This window comes from Muscardinus avellanarius (assembly GCF_963383645.1).
Source record: "Muscardinus avellanarius genome assembly, chromosome: 9".
NCBI lineage: Eukaryota > Metazoa > Chordata > Mammalia > Rodentia > Gliridae > Muscardinus > Muscardinus avellanarius.
The window spans coordinates 54533499-54551854 of record NC_137795.1 but is presented as its reverse complement, the minus strand read 5'-3'; the positions used below and the strand labels follow the sequence as shown (position 1 = coordinate 54551854).

General features: G+C 32.8%; 1 protein-coding gene across 2 annotated transcripts in view; it reads left to right on the top strand.

The window, feature by feature from the left end:
* Window positions 1-18356, top strand: part of PCLO (piccolo presynaptic cytomatrix protein) — a gene marked incomplete at both ends in the record, with an annotated part of 389946 nt that overhangs the window by 296867 nt on the left and 74723 nt on the right. For both annotated transcript variants that reach the window (XM_080701058.1, XM_080701057.1), the window contains 6 exons: window positions 1958-2066; window positions 2597-2661; window positions 3855-4069; window positions 7678-7728; window positions 10964-11088; window positions 14430-14456. In XM_080701058.1, coding sequence (XP_080557184.1) covers window positions 1958-2066; window positions 2597-2661; window positions 3855-4069; window positions 7678-7728; window positions 10964-11088; window positions 14430-14456 — 592 coding nt within the window. The remainder of the gene's footprint in view (window positions 1-1957; window positions 2067-2596; window positions 2662-3854; window positions 4070-7677; window positions 7729-10963; window positions 11089-14429; window positions 14457-18356) is intronic.

Genomic DNA, 18356 nt, shown 5'->3' with positions numbered 1-18356 from the left:
GGCAGAGCAGATCATGCAGGTCACAGTCAGTTGTCTAGGCAAAACCCCAGTTATCTGTATGTGTACTGGGAATGAAACCCAGAGTCATTCTACCTCCAGAAGCACCCCAAGGCCTATTTTTTACTCTTTATGTTGAATCAGGGTCTCACTGAGTTGAAAAAGGCCTCACTAAGTTGCTGAGGCTGTCTGCGAACCACGATCCTCCTGTCTCAGTCCCAAATGCTAGGATTACAAACTTGCGCCACCATGTCTGGAATTGTATAATTTTTTAAAAATTTTATTATCAGTGATAAATAATTTTTCTGTTCTATGACTAGAGGCTTTTTCATTTCACTGGATTATTTTGTTTTGTCAGTTTGCAATTTATTTCAAAGTGTTGACAAAATTCAACAAAAAAATTCAAGAAAAAAAAGAATGAAGATATGTGACTATCATAGGATATGCTCCTGCAAAAATGTGACAATGCAATTTCTGAATTGTAACAACATTAATTTGTTTCAATTCAGAACCATCTATTTATAAATGTACTTTTCCTCCTGGCTTAAAAAAAAGTACTTTCTTTTCTGTTTAGTGTACCATATTTTTCTTCAGTGGTGTTGTCATGGTCTTTTACATAATGTTCTCACTTTATATGTGCAACAGCCTGGGATTGTTGAATAAACCTAAGGCCCATCTGAAGAGAAAGTTTTCTTGGAGTAAGTTATAGAAGAGTCAGTTTTGTTTGTGTTACTGTGGTTCGTTTTATGGGTGTTTCTTGGCATTTCACTATAGTGTAAAAGCATTTCCCTTACTTGATTACACTTATAAAAAGATTTCCAGTGTTTATCACAGTCATTAAAACTTTTAAAGACACAATCATGCCATGTTTAGAATTTTCCATCGAAGCCACTGGGGAGCAATATAGAAATCTATTTGTTCAACAATTATTATTTTTATTTAAATTATACCACGGTGGTGGCATACATACATTTTTCTTGGGTAAAGCTAATAAAGTTCACAAACATGGGGTACCATGTTGGGTGATTTCATCTAATTACTCCCAGCTCACATACTCACATGTTAGAAGCACATGAGTCATTCTAAATATGTACTCTAAATTATTTTGGTAGCTCATATAAAATGAATCAAAGAAACTAGATATAATATATTTAAATAATAATTATATTACTATTTTCTTTCTTATATGGAATTATCTTTTTAGGTAGAGAGTAAAAATATGCTGGCCAGTAAAGGCCAGCTAACATAATTTATGAGACTCAGTACAAATGAAAATTTGAGCTCTTCATTCAGACATTTTTAACAATCTCAAGATGGCAATAGCAGAGTCTTATATCAGGCATGAGGTCTTTCTGAGCACAGGGCTTTTTGTACTTTTGCAGAAGTCTCAGACCCACACAGTGCCCTTCCTGTAACAGTTCTGCTATTTTCTGGAATACCTGGTATGCAGTGATGAAAACAGTACAAAACCTAATCTCTTTACCTGGACAAAATCAATGTACAGTTTCTGGAGGGGAGCTACACTAGGAAATCCTGATGATTTTTTTACCACTCCCATTCCATGATAGAACACAGAAGTTTACAAATACTCTTCTAGTAGCTTGCTTCCCAAGGGAAAATTACACTACTGTTTGTAATTAATTGATTGTGTTTTCTATATAAATTTGGTCCCAGCATTATAGATTCAATAATGTTCTCTTTATACCAGTGTGAACAGAATGCATGTGTTTGATAATATTGAATAGGTTTTACAAATACAAATTTCACATGTTTTAAGTATATTTTATGTCTTCAGGTAAGTTCATAAAATCTACATAACATTCCAGTGAACTTTGAACTGATATTCCCTGCAGTGGTGTGCTGAGTTTCTTTTAAATTCAAAGAAACATCGTCTCTGCCCTATGAACTCACAATAGAGAGTGCATGCTTATTTGATTTTATACTAAAATTGTCTTTTTAGGGATGCAAGTATTGGAGTGGAATGGAATTCCCTTGACTTCTAAAACATACGAAGAAGTGCAGAGTATCATTAGTCAGCAAAGTGGGGAAGCAGAAATATGTGTAAGACTGTGAGTTTTTCCCCATCTTTCTGTTTCCATTTTTTGGCTATTCATGACTCTTTTAATTTAAAATTGTTAAGGTGGAACCTTTTCTAGTCAGATTTTTAGTAATTAGAACATAAAGTGAATACAAGGTTTATAGATTTCTTGTGTTCAGAATCAAAGTCTAAAGCATAGACAGAATTCAGATGATTATGTCAATAGCTCTCCCCCTTTCATGCTTTTACTGAAACATGCTTTATATAAATGAAAGCCTGAACCCATTCAGATGTCATGGTTGTGTGCAGTATTTCAAAATGAACTTACATTTAATTCATAAAGATTTCACCTTAAAAATCATTTTTATCGGCTCTGACTTTTAACAGCATTGCAAATACACATTGGGTTAGAAGGGTGAGCATGCCTTGAAGTTGCTTTATATCATTAACCACTTCTCATTAACCTACTGAAAATTTTTAAATAAACAGGGAGTTGGAAAAAAAGCGTCCTTTGTCTTGGGCCTCTTCAGGTTCTTTCTTAATGTTTCTCTTAATCTTTAGGGATCTTAATATGCTGTCAGACTCTGAAAATCCCCAGCACCTAGAACTTCATGAACCACCAAAAGGTAGGTAGAAGCAATCTGATTTCAACTATAGATAAAGATATAGATACATACATGGTTGTAGAGACAAATTTAGCTAGAGATGAATATACAGACATAAGCATAGATACAAAGTTATTATTTTTATAAAAACAAAACAAAAACACTTGTAAATACATTTTTAGCATTCTTTAGAAACATATTTTCATGTTAAATTTGATAAGAAATTCACATTAAGTCCTTTCTATATACATTCACATTCTTAATTCTTTGGCTATAAAGGCATCTTGTGAAAGGAATCCATGGAGCTGTTTCCTTTTTATTGTGTGTGTGTGTGTGTGTGTGTGTGTGTGTGTGTGTGTGTGTGTCTGTGTGTGTGTGTGTACATGCTCACATGTGTACTAATATCTATTTCTTTCCAACATAACTAGGTCTTCCTTTTTTGTGGTGCTAGAGATTGAACCCAAGGCTTATGCATGCTAAACAAGTGCTCTACACCTGAACTACATTTCCAATCCTATGTGGGATTCAAAACACTTATTCTTAAACCTTTTCGTTGTCTTTAGTAATGAATAAAAATCAACATGTAATTCCATAAGTATGTGATGAAAAGGGAAACTCATAGATAACAAACAGCCTGCACATTTATCAGATCAATTGTAGAACTAAAACTATCACTTTTTTCTTTATTTAATTTTAATGGAGGACTTCCTATGCTACAATTCTATTCTTACTTCCTAATCGACAATTCTAGAGTTGGGGTTATTGCACTAATCAGAATGGACCAACTCCTATAGGAATTTTAACACATCTATTAATGTAAATATACTGTGTGACATTTCCTTTCTACAGAAAGAGGTATGTACAATTTACTGAAGGAAAGGTATCCAATCATACAAATGTGTTCCAATGGATAAAATAGGATATCATGTTATTTGTAGATTCTTATATATAAAGAATTTAAAACATTTTTCTGAAGATGTAATGGGAACTTCAGTTTTCCTCTGTAGTTTAGCATTATGTCACTCTTCTCTGGGCCATCTGGCCTTCCTCAGGAATCGACATCTAAAGGTGTAATTAGGTTAATTTATTGTTGAAAGTTTAGCTTAGTTTTAATAAGTATATTTTGTCTTTGTCACCCAGAATTTAAATAAGTTACATGGTATTAAGTAACTATGGAACACAGAAGTGTGTGAAACCATTTTGTTTTGTCATAGTGGACAAAGCCAAATCTCCAGGGGTTGATCCCAAGCAGCTGGCAGCAGAACTCCAGAAGGTTTCCCTGCAGCAGTCACCACTGGTTTTATCATCAGTTGTGGAGAAGGGAGCTCATGTTCATTCAGGTCCCACATCAGCAGGATCCAGTTCTGTCCCCAGTCCTGGACAGCCCGGGTCACCCTCCGTGAGCAAGAAGAAACACAGCAGCAGCAAGGTGAGGCGTGTTCAGTTATTTATGCTTTGTCTCAATCTCAGACCAGGAGATAGGAAAAAAAGTGTTTTTCTTGTGATTTCTCATTGCCTAATGATCTATGGAAATAAAAACATGTTTATTCTGACTACAATTGATCGAGATGTATAAAGATTATATATTTCACATCTCTTAAATTATTTCAATACTCATGAGAAATAAAAACATGTCTAATACATTATATTTCTGGTTAATCTTTGTTGTTACATGAGTCTGAACTTCTTCATGTATAAAAAATAGCTTTATATCTTTTTTTGAAAGAAAAGATATGCATTAAACCCAATTTTAGAGTAAATAAAAATTAAAAGAAAACATAAAGATAAGGAAAATTTAGGACAATGAGGAATAAGGAAAACCAGTAACTTTACCATCATTTTAAATTTTATCCCCAATTTCACATGAATACATTTTTTCTTAATGTACATCCTAATTTTGAATCAAATGCCTCCAATATAATTATTTTAACATTTTGGGGAAATTGAAAGATAACATAGAATTAATTTTTTAACCTTATAAAAGCAGATAGTGTAGCCAAGATGTGATTTGCCTGATTGCATCCCACTCTCCTCTGTAAAAGGCATTCCTACAGCCTGGAATGGAATGTCTTCTGCCCTATCTGCTCCTCAGGTGCCATTCTAACCATCTTATATCTTTTAAATGGAATAAGTGGTTTCCCTTGGAGGATAATCATAGTGAGCACAATGTTGTCAAATCTTTACTAATATCCCTGCAAATAGGTACTCTATTTATTACAGATTTTAACTCATTCCTGTTTTTTGTTTTTTTTATTTTGTTTGGTTTGGTGGTACTGGTGTTCCTGGAAGCCCTGATACCTCTGGGCTACACTCCGAGACCTATTTTATATTATTTTTATTTGGAAGCAGGGTCTCTTAAGCCAGCAAGTCTGACTTTAAACCTGCACGATCCTCCTGGCTCCACCTCCCAAGCGTGAGGATTACAAGCATGCACCACCATGCCCAGCCTCATTCCTGTGTTTTACATTTTTCATTTAGTAAATTATAAGAGTCATGGTCTATACCCAAGATATACATAGACATGTCCCATTCTTCCATATCATTACAGACCACTGGTGGTAAAGCACACTCCCAGTCCAGCAGCATCAGATCAGGGAACTTATTAGAAATAAAAATTTTTACCTTCTCTTTAGCCTGCTATAACTGAAAAGTCACCTGGGTTTTAGTAAGTTTTCCAAATAGGTATGATGTTCTCTGAAGTTTGAGAAGTGCTGATCTAATTACAGATGAAGAATTAGAAAAAAGATCTGTCAAATTCAGTGAAGGTGTAATGTTGGTAGTCAGGAAGAAGTAGAGTGAAGACACCTGGAAAACGAGATGAGGAAAGCTGGTGTTTAATGAACCAACCAACATTCCAAGTAGAGAGTGCTGCATGGAAAAAAAAACCCTCAGAAACAGAAAATTGGCTAGAACTAGGTCTATAAAATATGTAGGAGTAAGAAACAAAGTAGAAGTTTAAATGTTATAAAATTGGAGAATATTATATGTTGTTCCTGGCTCTTCCACTGTATTCTGCAAGGGATGAAGAGATAGTGGTGGGCTTTAAGCAAAAATGACAGAAAGCCTTCCTCCATCAAGTGTTTACATATTGTAATCTTCCCTAGCATTGGAAGTTAACCAACCTACCTTCCTCCTTCTCTCCCTTCTTCCCTCTCTTCCTCCTCCCTCTCTTCCTCCCTCCCTTCTTAAGAGATATGCTTAACATATCTCTTAAGACAACTTACATGTCTTAATTGTAGTAACTCATTTGCTCGTTTTATTTTCCCAAATGGGCTACAAACTCTACAAGAGCTAAGAACCACTTCTTACTTTCTCCATATCCTGATAAGCATATACTTGCATGACTTGTATAGAACAGTGTCAAAACAAATAAATGATGTGGATTAAAGCATCAGCAATAAAATTTAATATTTTGATCAATTGGTTTATATGAAATGTAATTAAAATTATTTCAGTGTTTATGTTTACATTTTTAGTGTGACTACTACAATATTTTAAATTATTTATATGACTCAGTATTATCTATTGGATAGTACTTATATAGTGATTAACTAATTCTACTGGTAGTAAGACTAATCAGATATATTTATTTTGTATATATATGTATATTCTTAATTAAGGAATTATAGTCAGTCAATGCTAACACATTAAAGAGAAGAATGATTGCCTATTTATCATTTTTATGTGTGCAAGGCCCTGTCTCAAATAACAAATAAAACAAGTAAAATAATTCTGTGCAGTTTATATAGCTTAAATATTTATTTAAGTAATTTAGATTTATATTTTATCTATATTACTCAGAAGCAATCATTTAGAGTATTATTCATGAGCTAATAGTTATATTCATTTCATTACTTATAATCATTTAAATATACAATAAACTCTTCAGGACATTACCTAAAGCACAGATATTTTAGACATGATCCCCAATGCACAATCTACCGCTCAGCAACTTAGTGAGACCCTGTTTCAAAATAAAAAAAATATAAAGGGTTAGGAGTGTAGTTCAGAGGTAGAAAGCTCCTGGGCTTCAATACCTACTATCGTTCCAAAAATATATAAATCGAATTAAGTCAAACTAAAAAGCTTCTGCACAGCAAAGGAATAAACCAACAGAGTGCAGAAACAACCTACAGAATAGGAGAAAAATATCTGCAAAACATGTGACAAATGATTGATATTTAGAATATATAAGGAACTCTTAAAAAACTCAATAGCAAAATGATTAACTTAATTAAAGATGGACAATAGACCTTAATATATATTTCTTAAAGGAAGACATACAAATGGCCAGGTATATAAAACATGTTAAATATCACTAATCATTAGGGAAGTATAAAAACATAATGAACTATCATCATGTTACTCTTTTGTAGATTTGAGGCCAGAGACATCATCTCTACTTTTATATAAATATTTTATGTAAATGTAAAAATTAACAAGCAGACATTTATTCAGTTGAATGAATTAGCTTACCAAATCAGTTTCTTTACATGCATAAATAACTGGCTAAGGAAATAACACCTTATCTGAAACGGATAAAATTTCAGTGAAGATTTCTTCACCAGTAGAAAGTGGTCACTTGGGTGCTGTTTTCTAGAAGGGAGCAAGAAGGAACTGAGCACCTAAAAAGCACGAGGAGGGGTTTCATTGTACGTCCTGTGCTGTGCTCCTATGAAATTCTTTAAAAAGAAACTTTCTCATTACTATGTAGATCTTAATACCTAGAAATACATGAATAAAGTACTTTAAACCCAAAGTGTTCATTTTAGTAGGTAATTGAAACATTGCTGATATAAACTTTTAACTTTAAAAGTACCTTAGAAAAATGAAAAATAGATTTATGTGTCTATAAAATTAAATATGTATTGAGAAGTATATGTATACACTATTAAGCTGAAGCAGCCAAATGGATAAAATATATTTTCTAGGCAGTGTGCTCTGACCAAATGGAAAGTAATTTCAGAAGAAAGCTGAAATGATAAATTCTATGACTATTTTAACCATCAATATAATATATTATCTTTAATTTTGCAGCCTACTGATTCAACAAAGGTTGTCTCTCATCCAATTACAGGAGAAATTCAGGTATGAAAGTTTTTAAAAAGTTCTCATTCCACCATATTTTTTGGTCATTTTCATCACTGATCTATTGAAATTATAAATAGATTTTTTATAATATACACAGAACAATAAAGGAAAAATGCAATGTTATAGCATAATGCATGTGCATAGATTATATTTTATGAAATCTAATCATAGCTATAGAATTCTGTACTTTGAAAATGGTCTGATACCTTGTTCATGTCAATGTTTGTGCTTCAGTTACTTTATACTTGTTGAATATCTTTTAACTACAACAGATTTCCCCAGAAATCTGAAGGTTTGTCTTTAAGTTTCATAATCGAATGCAGTTTTTTCTCTTAATCAATAATTTCCAAATAATTATTATAGAGAAATATTTGTCATACTCTCAGTCAGACTTTATCATTTATAAAATTAACTTCAAAGAATTTCACCTAGGAAAATATAACACAAATATATAGTTTATTATCATTTTTAGTTCTGTATTTCTGTATTTGCATATTGTATTGTCATAATGTATTTTTTAGTGTAGGCCAAAGTAAAAGCTATGCTTTAAGCAATATCAAAAGTAATTTAGAAAAGATAATAAATGCCACATAGACAGTATTAGCACTATATAAATTATTTTCAAAAGTGTCAGACAGGGAACAAAGCAGGCTTAGATGTATCTCCCACTAAATTTAGAGGAAATTTTGACAAACAATTCACAAAGAATAACATAGATAGGAAATAATTTGAGGATAAACACAGAGAGAAAGGGTGGAAGATGTTTCCGAAAGAAGTGGTATAAGGAAAGATATGGAATTCAGTGAACAAATGAATAATGAATAAGGAGTTAGCTTTGGGAGACAGGTTGAGACTAAATTAAAATTAAGTCTTGGATGCAGGAATATGGATATTAGCTCCTATATAATATAACATAACTAAATATTTCAGAGTAATAAAAATACTAATAGAAAATGTGTAATAAAAATTTACATGTCAGTATATATGAGAAATATTATAATGGGGAAGAGATGAAGACCAAAAAACATAAGTTAAGTGATTATCTAAGCACATGTTGATAAAAGCAAAGGGAAGGTGTGGAAATGGAGACGTTCAGAGAGGGCACCTTACTAAGAAGGAGGAACAGAATGGAGCCTGGTACTGATGGGCTCCAGACCTTGCTGTCTCAGCTGTTTCCCCACTTGCAGCAAGGCTATTTTTCACTCCCCTATCTTTCATGATTTCATAAACTAGAAATTTTATTCTTAATATCACTTCCTAATTTATTTATTTCATTTATTCATTTATTTGTTTTTACTTCTTGCCATTGAGCTAATATGTGCTGTGTTTCCTTTGATTTGTTGATGTTTCATTGTTGTTTGTCCTTATTTATTTTTCTCTCACTTTAATAGTAAGATTTAATTCTGTAGTTGAAATTTACCTTTATAATATTCTTAACACTTGGGATATTTTCTTTAGGTAGTAAGTTCAGTTATTTTTTTTTCTTTTAGTAAGACCTTATTCAAGTGAAACAATGTAGAATGCCAAATCATAATTCTGTAGGCCAGTTGGGAGTTTCAGGGGGAATTCTATTCTCTTAGGACATACCCCTAAGAAACTCTAGGTGTTCCCTAAGGTCATACACAACAAATCGTGAAAGGCACTCGTGAAGGCAATCGTGAAAGGTAGCCTACAAGTTTTCATTTCAATAAGAAATGGTTTTAGTGGTTCATCAGTTAAAAGTGAACACCAAGCCTGGCAGAAAAAGAGAAAATAGGGAAATAATTCTCCTTAACCTAAGATATGGAAGCTATTCTAAATTTTAGTGAAATGCATGGAAGATTATTTCCTATTCTGTACTTCAGTACCCCATTATGGCACATAGTTTTAAATGACTCATTTTTCTTCTTCCTTTAGGGGACTTGACTTTATTATTTATATTTATTTTATGATGGTCAGAGAAACTTTAGTCTTTTTTGGACTGTCAGGCAATTAAAAATTCATTTTCTTCCAAGAAATATAACCAGAACAACTTTTTGCTAAATGATGATTTACTTTAATTACAAAGTTTTAAATAAATGTTTGACTCATTTAAGTTATCCCATTCTTTTTTTTTTTTTTTTTTTTGTGTGTGTGTGTGTGGTACTGGGGATGGAATTTAGGGGCATTCTACCTCCGAGCAATACCCCCAGCCCTATTTTTTATTCTTTATTTTGAAACAGGGTCTCACTGAGTTGCAGAGGACCTCACTAAGTAGTACCTGAGGCTGTCCGCGAACCACAGTCCACCTGTCCCAGCCTCCCAAATGCTAGGATTACAAGCAAACACCACCACACCTGGCTAAGTTTTCCCATTTTTAATATAAATACTTAAACACTATTTGTTTTGTATGGATTACAAAAAAGTATCTTTATTATGAATTTTCCCTTTCTAATATAGATTTTTTCACTTCTATAATTTGATAAACAGAATGAATATTAAATAGAATTAATACTTATTCTAAAGAATGCCAAAACAATCTTTCAATTATGAAAGAAAAAATAGTTAACTATTCTGGATTATGTCAGTTTCTCAAATAATTACTTGAACGACAATCATTTTCAGTGACAGTGTACAAGAGCAAAGAAAATAATCTTTTTTCTCTATGCTCATCCTCAAATTAGTTTTGATATTGTAATATGAAAGAATACGGCTATTTAATCCTAGTATCTTACTCCATAAAAAAGATAGCCACAGAAAAGGGAGCTACAAATTTAACATCAGAGCCTGTAAAGGAAGAAGCAGTAAAATCTACACATTCTCAAAGTCCATAACATTTCAGCATTGACATTATGTAATTGTGCCACTTGCTGATTACTTGATGAATGCAAATGACAGTTTTTAATACATTTGCTAGCTAGTTAGCTTATCTTCAAAATTCTGCTAATGACTATTAGCAATATGTATTATTTTCTTAAGAGTAGAAATTTAGTATAAAATTGTAGCTAGCACTCACTATGTTTTTTCTGCTAACTTTAGATAAGCCAGGAATTTTCACTGTGAAAGGATGAACAACATGTTTACTATAAATTGAAATGTGCCTGGAAACTCCCAATTAAATTAGACATTAACTGGTCTGTTCAGTTTCAAATAAAATGGAAATGAGGCCTAATGCTTCTTATTTAAAAGGTTTTTTAGCTAATAAAGTGTTGAATTATAATGTATTACATGTTTTTTTTTTTAATTCATGGGCTATTTCACTATTTTCCTAAAGCTTCAAATCAACTATGACCTTGGAAATCTTATCATACATATTCTCCAAGCAAGAAACCTCGTCCCTCGAGACAATAATGGATATTCTGACCCTTTCGTTAAAGTGTATCTTCTTCCTGGAAGAGGGTAAGTGAAGAAGCATTGTTTTCTGAGTATGAAGGCCTATGTATACAAAATAGTGATCATAGTCTAGAAATCCCAGCATGTGGGAGGCTAAGACAGGAGGATTACAAGTTTGAGATAGTCTTCTCAGCTTTGACTTTCAGCAACCTAGGAGATCATGTTTCAAAACAAAATTTAAAAGAAAATAAATAGAGCTGGGCATGGTGGCGCACGCTTGTAATCCCCGCGCTTGGGAGGCTGAGACAGGAGGATCACGCAGGTTCGAAGCCAGCCTCAGCTACTTAGTGAGGCTTTCAGCAACTTAGTGAGACCCTGTTTCCAAATAAAATATAAAATGGGTCTGGGAGTATAGCCTGGAGGTAGAAAGCCTCTGGGTTCCACCCCCAGCACCACCAATAAATAAATAAATAAAAATATAAAAGAAAATAAATAAAATAGGGCTAGAGGTGTGGTTCAGAGGTAGACTGCCTCTAGGTTCACTTCCCAGTCCCACCAAAAAATAAAGTAAAACACATAAAATAAACTAGTAATCATGGTTTCTAGTCTCTAATTTCAAAGACTCACCTTAAGTTTATCACCATTTCCCAAGTTTTCTCAACATTTTTTATTTCTTTATTTCTTATTAGATAAAGTGGAATTTTAAATTTTATAATGAAGTCATTAAAGAACTCTGGAAGACCAGTGATCATATTAAAACCAGCCTTGATGGAAAAAATAGTCATTTTGATTGTAGGAACCCTTCCTGTGATTATCAATCAGATTGTGAAAATAGTTAAAGAATTATCAGTGGCCAATTTAAACCATTAGTTCACATTTCCAAATTTATCTGAAAAATAAATGTTCTGTTACTGTTTTCATAGAATATATTTATTCTCTGATATTTTTGCTATTCAGTAAATGGCTTCTTGATATACCCCAATATTTTAAAAATAATAATAGATAATAGTATTTGAAAAGTTGACTTTGGTAATTCAATGAAAAATATCTCTTTTGATTGCTGGTGTGATGTATATAAATTGTTGATATAAAGTAAGTATGCAAGGCTGAGAGTATAACACAGTGGTAGAGCACAGTATTTAGCAAGCATGCAGCCCTGGATTCAGTCTCCAGAACGAAATAAAGTTAATAAATAAAAGATAAGTGCCTTTAGGAAATATATAATTTTCATGTAGATAATGCTAATTACTATGTTCTGATATGTAAATCAGTACTTCGGGTTGTTTCCAAATGCTCATTTGGCCTCTACCAGTCATTTCTATCTGAACAATTCATATTAATCAAATTAGCATGATAAAACCACAAGGGATCAATAAATGGACCTATAATGAAAAGAATTCTACTTTGGTAATTTGAATAAACTGACTTTATTTTTTAATGTTTCTTTTAATTTAGAGAGTGACATTGGAGTATTATTTTTGCTTGCAAATTTTAGTTGTACAGAGCAGAGAAACTAGTATAATGACCCAGGATGGACCCATTGCTTATCTTTAACAGTTATCACTTACTGGCCAATCATGTTTCATACTCCCTTCACCCAGACTGCTTTGAAGTAAATCTCAGCTCCTGTAACTTTCCATGCAAAAAATATTTTAATATTTTAAAATACATTTAATATGTTTCTAAAAATGTTTATAAATATATGTTTCTAAAAATAAGAACTATTTCAAAATAATTATAATTTTAAAATTTACAAATTTCTTAATTTTCATTATTGCTTTGTAATATTTTCTAGTTGTTTGAGGACCTAATCAATATTTATAGACCATGCTACTTACCAAGAGCAAATTATTTATTCTTTTTAAGTTATACATGGAATATTCAACAAAACCACATTCTAGGGTATAAAACAAACCCCAACAAATTTAAAAATATTGAAGTCATAGAGAGTATGTTCTCTGACTTTTTAATTTTTTTTTTTTTTTTTGGTGGTACTGGGGTTCCTGGAAGCCCTTCTACCTCCGGGCTACACTCCCAGACCTATTTTATATTTTTGAAACAGGGTCTCTTACGCCAGCGCGGCTGGCTTCGAACCTGTGCAAACCTGTGCGATCCCCTTGTCTCTGCCTCCCAAGCACAGGGATTACAAGCGTGCGCCACCACGCCCGGCATGTTCTCTGACTTTTTAATAGTTGCTTTATTTGAATAGGATCCAAATTAAAGTCTATTTTTAAATCTGCTGTTTATTAATTATATCACTATTGATAGATCACCAATTTCTTTAAGATTCAGTTTCCTGGTCAATATTGAGAAAGCTAAGGAATGGAGAACCATACTTTTAGTTTGTCAGAAGAAGCAAATTAAAAATACCCAGAAAATAATTTAAAAGTTGCTAGGTGCTTTACCAAATTCAGTTAAATGGGCTTTAATTTTATCCTCCCAATAATTTTATTTAGAAACTTATTTAGAAACTAATTTTATTTAGAAACTTTATTTAGAAATTTTGGATTGATTTGATTGCTCTAGTTTTAACTTATTAAACATTTTTTAAAACCCCCAATAATTTTATATAGACATTACCTATTAGCCATATAACCCAGGAAAGGGGATCTTGTATGTTAATGAATTTATTTATTTGTGTAGCTATATGTGTAGTTTGGCTGTATCTTTTAAAGTGAGTGTAACAAAAATAATAACAAATAAAACTTCATTCTGACTTTGGTCATTAGACCTTTTACATTATTTAATAACAATGTTAGGGAATAAAGGAAAATCACTGTCCAGGGTTTGTCTCCAATTAGTGGTTTCTAGTGAATAAATGAAAATAAAGTACTGTCATTTATTTTCTATCTTCTTAACAATATGTTGCAGAATAATTTTATATTTCATGACTGTACTGATCTTTTATTTATGTTTTACAATACTATATTTTATTTATGTTTATGTTCAGAATTAGAACATTACAAACTTAAATAACTAGAAAAAAATGGACAAGTAATATGAATATGTCATTTCATTCTGAGAAAAGTATCAGGGAATAGCGAGAACTGTAATGAAATGGAAAGCAAATGCCCACTCACAGCTAGCCTTATGCAACTTCTCCAGCAAAATATTCTGAAGAGTGGAATTGCTTACTAGTAATTGATATGAGCTCATATTCAATTCCCAGATCTTTCATTAAATTATTCCTAATTATTACTGTGATCAAGGCATTGATGTTTATTATAATTGTGAGGTAGTATTTTCACTGTAGCTCTAAAATTATCTTTTGCTTTGTGTTATTTATGTTTTGTTATAGCTTTTCTAATTATTATTTTTGTATCATCTTCCTTACTCCCACTTCTAACTTTTTTCTCCCTCTCTTTTCTACCTTATATCCTTCACTCTCGCTCTTGGAATCAATGCAGTCAAGTCATGGTTGTCCAGAATGCAAGGTAGAGTTGATTTTCTTTCAGTGTCAAACTATATTGTGTGTGATGCCTGGAGTTACATTTTTTTCATCTTTATGTGCAGTGATCTCTACTTAAACTTGGACTATAACTGTTTTCTGGTTTTTGCTATCTGTTAAGTTAGACCTATAACAAATTGTTCTGGTCACATTTCCAAGTAGCTTTCACAGATGTGTGTGATAGGACAGAGAAAATAGTAGAAATATAGCAGAGGTGGATAAGAAAATATTACCCTGAAATTAGACATATCCTAAGTTTTCATTTTTAGTCTGATTGTGTATCTTTAAATGACATTATGTTTTATAAATGTAAATAATGCTTGAATGAGTCTGGAATTGTTTTGGCTTATAGTTTGAAGTTCTAGAAGTCAGTCTTTCACCTAAAATTCACTTATATCTTATCTTTGAGACTTGTCTGTGTAAGAGGGAACCATGACAAGGTACTGAATTTGTAAGTCTGTAGAAGCCAGTGAATTAAGTCCTTAAGAATGTGGTTATGAATTTCAGCCCTGTCATGTAGAAGTTGTGAAAGTTATCTAAAACTATTTTCCCTATTGCTAACTAGAAATAATATCTTCCTTCATGGGCTTTTTGTGAAATACATGGGTAAGAAACCAAAATTGATAAGCTCAATATCTAGCATACAATAAGCTTTCAGTAAATGCTTGATGCTACTAGCATTGCTACTAATATGAAAAATAAATTTTATGTAGCCAATGATAAGTTATTTCTCCAAAGACAAAGAGAGAGAAAGGTTGAGAAAGAGAGACAGAGACAGAGACAGAGACAGAGACAGAGAGATGCAGGCCTATAATCCCAGAGAAAGAGGTACTGTATTATTGGGCTACTCAATTATACAAAATTATTTAACAATACTATGAAGAAACCAAACAATATTTTATTAATAACAAAATGTAATAGATTAAAATTAAAATGATGAAGGTCCTGTTGACTAATAAAAAATTATACTGATCAATTTTTCACATCTTCTTTTACATCCTCCTCCCTTTGATTAATATTACTCAAGCTATGAAAGAATAAATGTCAAGCAAGATGAGGTGAGAGAACAACAAAGAAGGAGCCTAAGCAGTGTGTGAACTTAATATGTGCCCACGATAATTAAGAAACGGAAATGTGTACATCTGAAGTATCTCTTGGTTTTCTCTTATCATACTGTTGGGCAAAGTGGAAATTTCTTCTCATTAATGAGATTTTGCTATGATTATAACTAGTTTTAGCTGTCATTATGCCTGGAAGCACAGTTACTTGCTAGACTTTCTCTAAACAACCCTGTTAGCATTTCAAACTATTTCCCACCAGGATAGGTATTATATATTATTTGTAATTTTTAATAGCCCATACTTACTTTATTTCAATAGATTTTAAAGTAAAGCAAAGAAGAACACACATTTTTTAAACAGAGCAGTAGAAGTCTCTACTCTCAGGGAACAGATAGGAAAATAAAGTGACAGATGATGAATACACTGCTACATAGAAAATTGAACTTTAAGCAGGGCATGGTGACACACACTTGTAATCTCAGTACTTGGAAGGCTGAGACAGGAAGATCCAGGTTCAAGGACAGCCTCAGCTACTTAGTGAGGCCCTATGCAACTTAGTGAGACCCTGTTTCAAAATAAAGAATAAAAAGTTGAGCTGGGGGAGTAGCTCAGAGGTAGAATATCCCTGGGTTCAATCCCCAGCACCACAAAAAGAAAGAAAAATGGAATTTGAAAATTGTAATATGCTCTGTACTTCTTTCTTTCAGTGTATTCTCCCCCACTCCCCGTAAAGGAAAAAGGAAAGGCAAAATAAATGACTACTTTCCGTGTTTCAGATAATAATTCTATGAAAGTAAATATAACAAATTCATTGCATTCTTTCCTCTCTCAACTTTTTTCTTTAGAATTAAAAAAAAGCAGAGAATTCTTATTGCTCATTTAGAGTAGAATAATTGAAATTAAAAGATTATCTTGTGACTGCCTTAAAAGCATATCTACCTATAACAAAATAGTCAATAAAAACAAATGAGAGAAAAGGGAAATTAGTCAAAACTTGAAGAGGATAAAATATATAAATGTAAGATGGGCAGGGTGATACACACTTGAAATCCCAGTACTTGAGGGACTGGGACAGGAGGGTCACAGGTTCATGGCCAGCCTCAACTGCTTAGGCCCTCCACAACTTAATGAAACCCTGTTTCATTAATAGGGTTGAGGGTGTAGCTTGGAGGTAGAATGTCCCTTGGTTCAATCCCCAGTACCACAAAAATTATATATACATAATTTTATAACAATTTTAAATGATTTTATAACATATGTATGAGTATAAACATTTAAGATGAGTAAGATGAGCACCTGATCTTCTTAATGAATTGACTGAATTGACTTTATTTTCCTCTTAGTAAATATTTTATTATTAGGTATGGCCTAATTGTCATGTAATACCATAATACCATTAATGTGCTCTCCCAGTGAGGAACTCTACTATAGTGTGTTTACTAGATAAGAAAGAAAAAGGAGAATGAGCTCTACTGTTTTTCTCAGCCTGTATGTATGCTTACCTTCAAGAATACCCCAGCTAAGCTGCCCACCTTTAATTTATGATTCTACAGGTTTCACCATGGCTTTGAGAATTGTGGCTAGTTTATTTTGGCTGTTGTTGTTTTTGTTTGTCTTGTTTTTTTTTTAGGTTTGTAAAATAACATTTAATATATACACTACAGAAAACAAAATACAAGAAGCAAAGAACAAAGTTATCTAGGCACAAGCAGCTCACATGGCAGTGGCCTTCCCATTCCTGTGTATAAATATACAACATGCCATTTGTGTCTTGTGTAAAATGATAACCCAGCCCACTGGGACCATGCACAAGATGATCAGAACATGGTAGTAATAAGCAAGTGTTACAGAAGAAATGGCTTTGGGTAGCCAGCTCTGCATATCAGAAAATGCAAATTCAAGTAGAAGATTTCATTGGTGTTTACATGGGCCAGTCACAGGGCGTAGGGGCAGCCTGCATTTGCCTCTGTTTATTCTAAAGGTAATGAATGTCAAGTCTGGAGAGAATTAGATAATTGAACTCATTTAAAAAGTTAAGATACTCTAATAAAATGAACATCTTAATTTGTGGCCAACTTAGGTTACTTCTGCATGAATAAATAAATACTTCAGTAGGGTCCAGTGGTGTAGGCCTATAATACTAGTACCTGAGAGGCAGAAACAAGGGATTGCAGGTTTGACACCAGTGAATGGGTAACTCAACAAGACCCCATTTCAAAATTAAAAATTAAAATTAAAATGGCTGAAATAGAGGGTTCAGTCTTAGTGGATCTAAACCTCAGCACCACAAAAATAAGCAAATAAATAAATACTTATAATTATCCCCAATTGTCCTTCAATACGCACTTAGAATTACCATTAAGAATTTCTCAGCCAGGCGTGGTGGTGCATGCTTGTAATCCCCGAGCTTGGGAGGCGGAGACAGGAAGATCGCGCTGGTTCTGAGCCAGCCTTGCTGGCTTAAGAGACCCTGTTTCCACTTAAAAAGTAAAACAACAGGTCTGGGAGTGTAGACCGTGGGAGTGGTTCCCGGAGGTAGAAGGGCTTCCAGGAACCCCAGTACCACCAAAATAAGAAAAAAAGAAGAATTTCTCTATGCAGCTCTAAAAGTGACCCACTATTTTTATGACGTGTATGTACATATACACATTATTTGTAATTTAAATTGTATGTATCAAATAAATATTTTCATTGAGTTAGGCAACTATATTATAAAGATAAATTATACACCTCAGCTAATAAAGCCTACAATTCAGAAAATAGTTGGATTAGTGGCATTTTATATAGAGATCAATCAATTAAGGTCATATAACATAGGCTTTAAA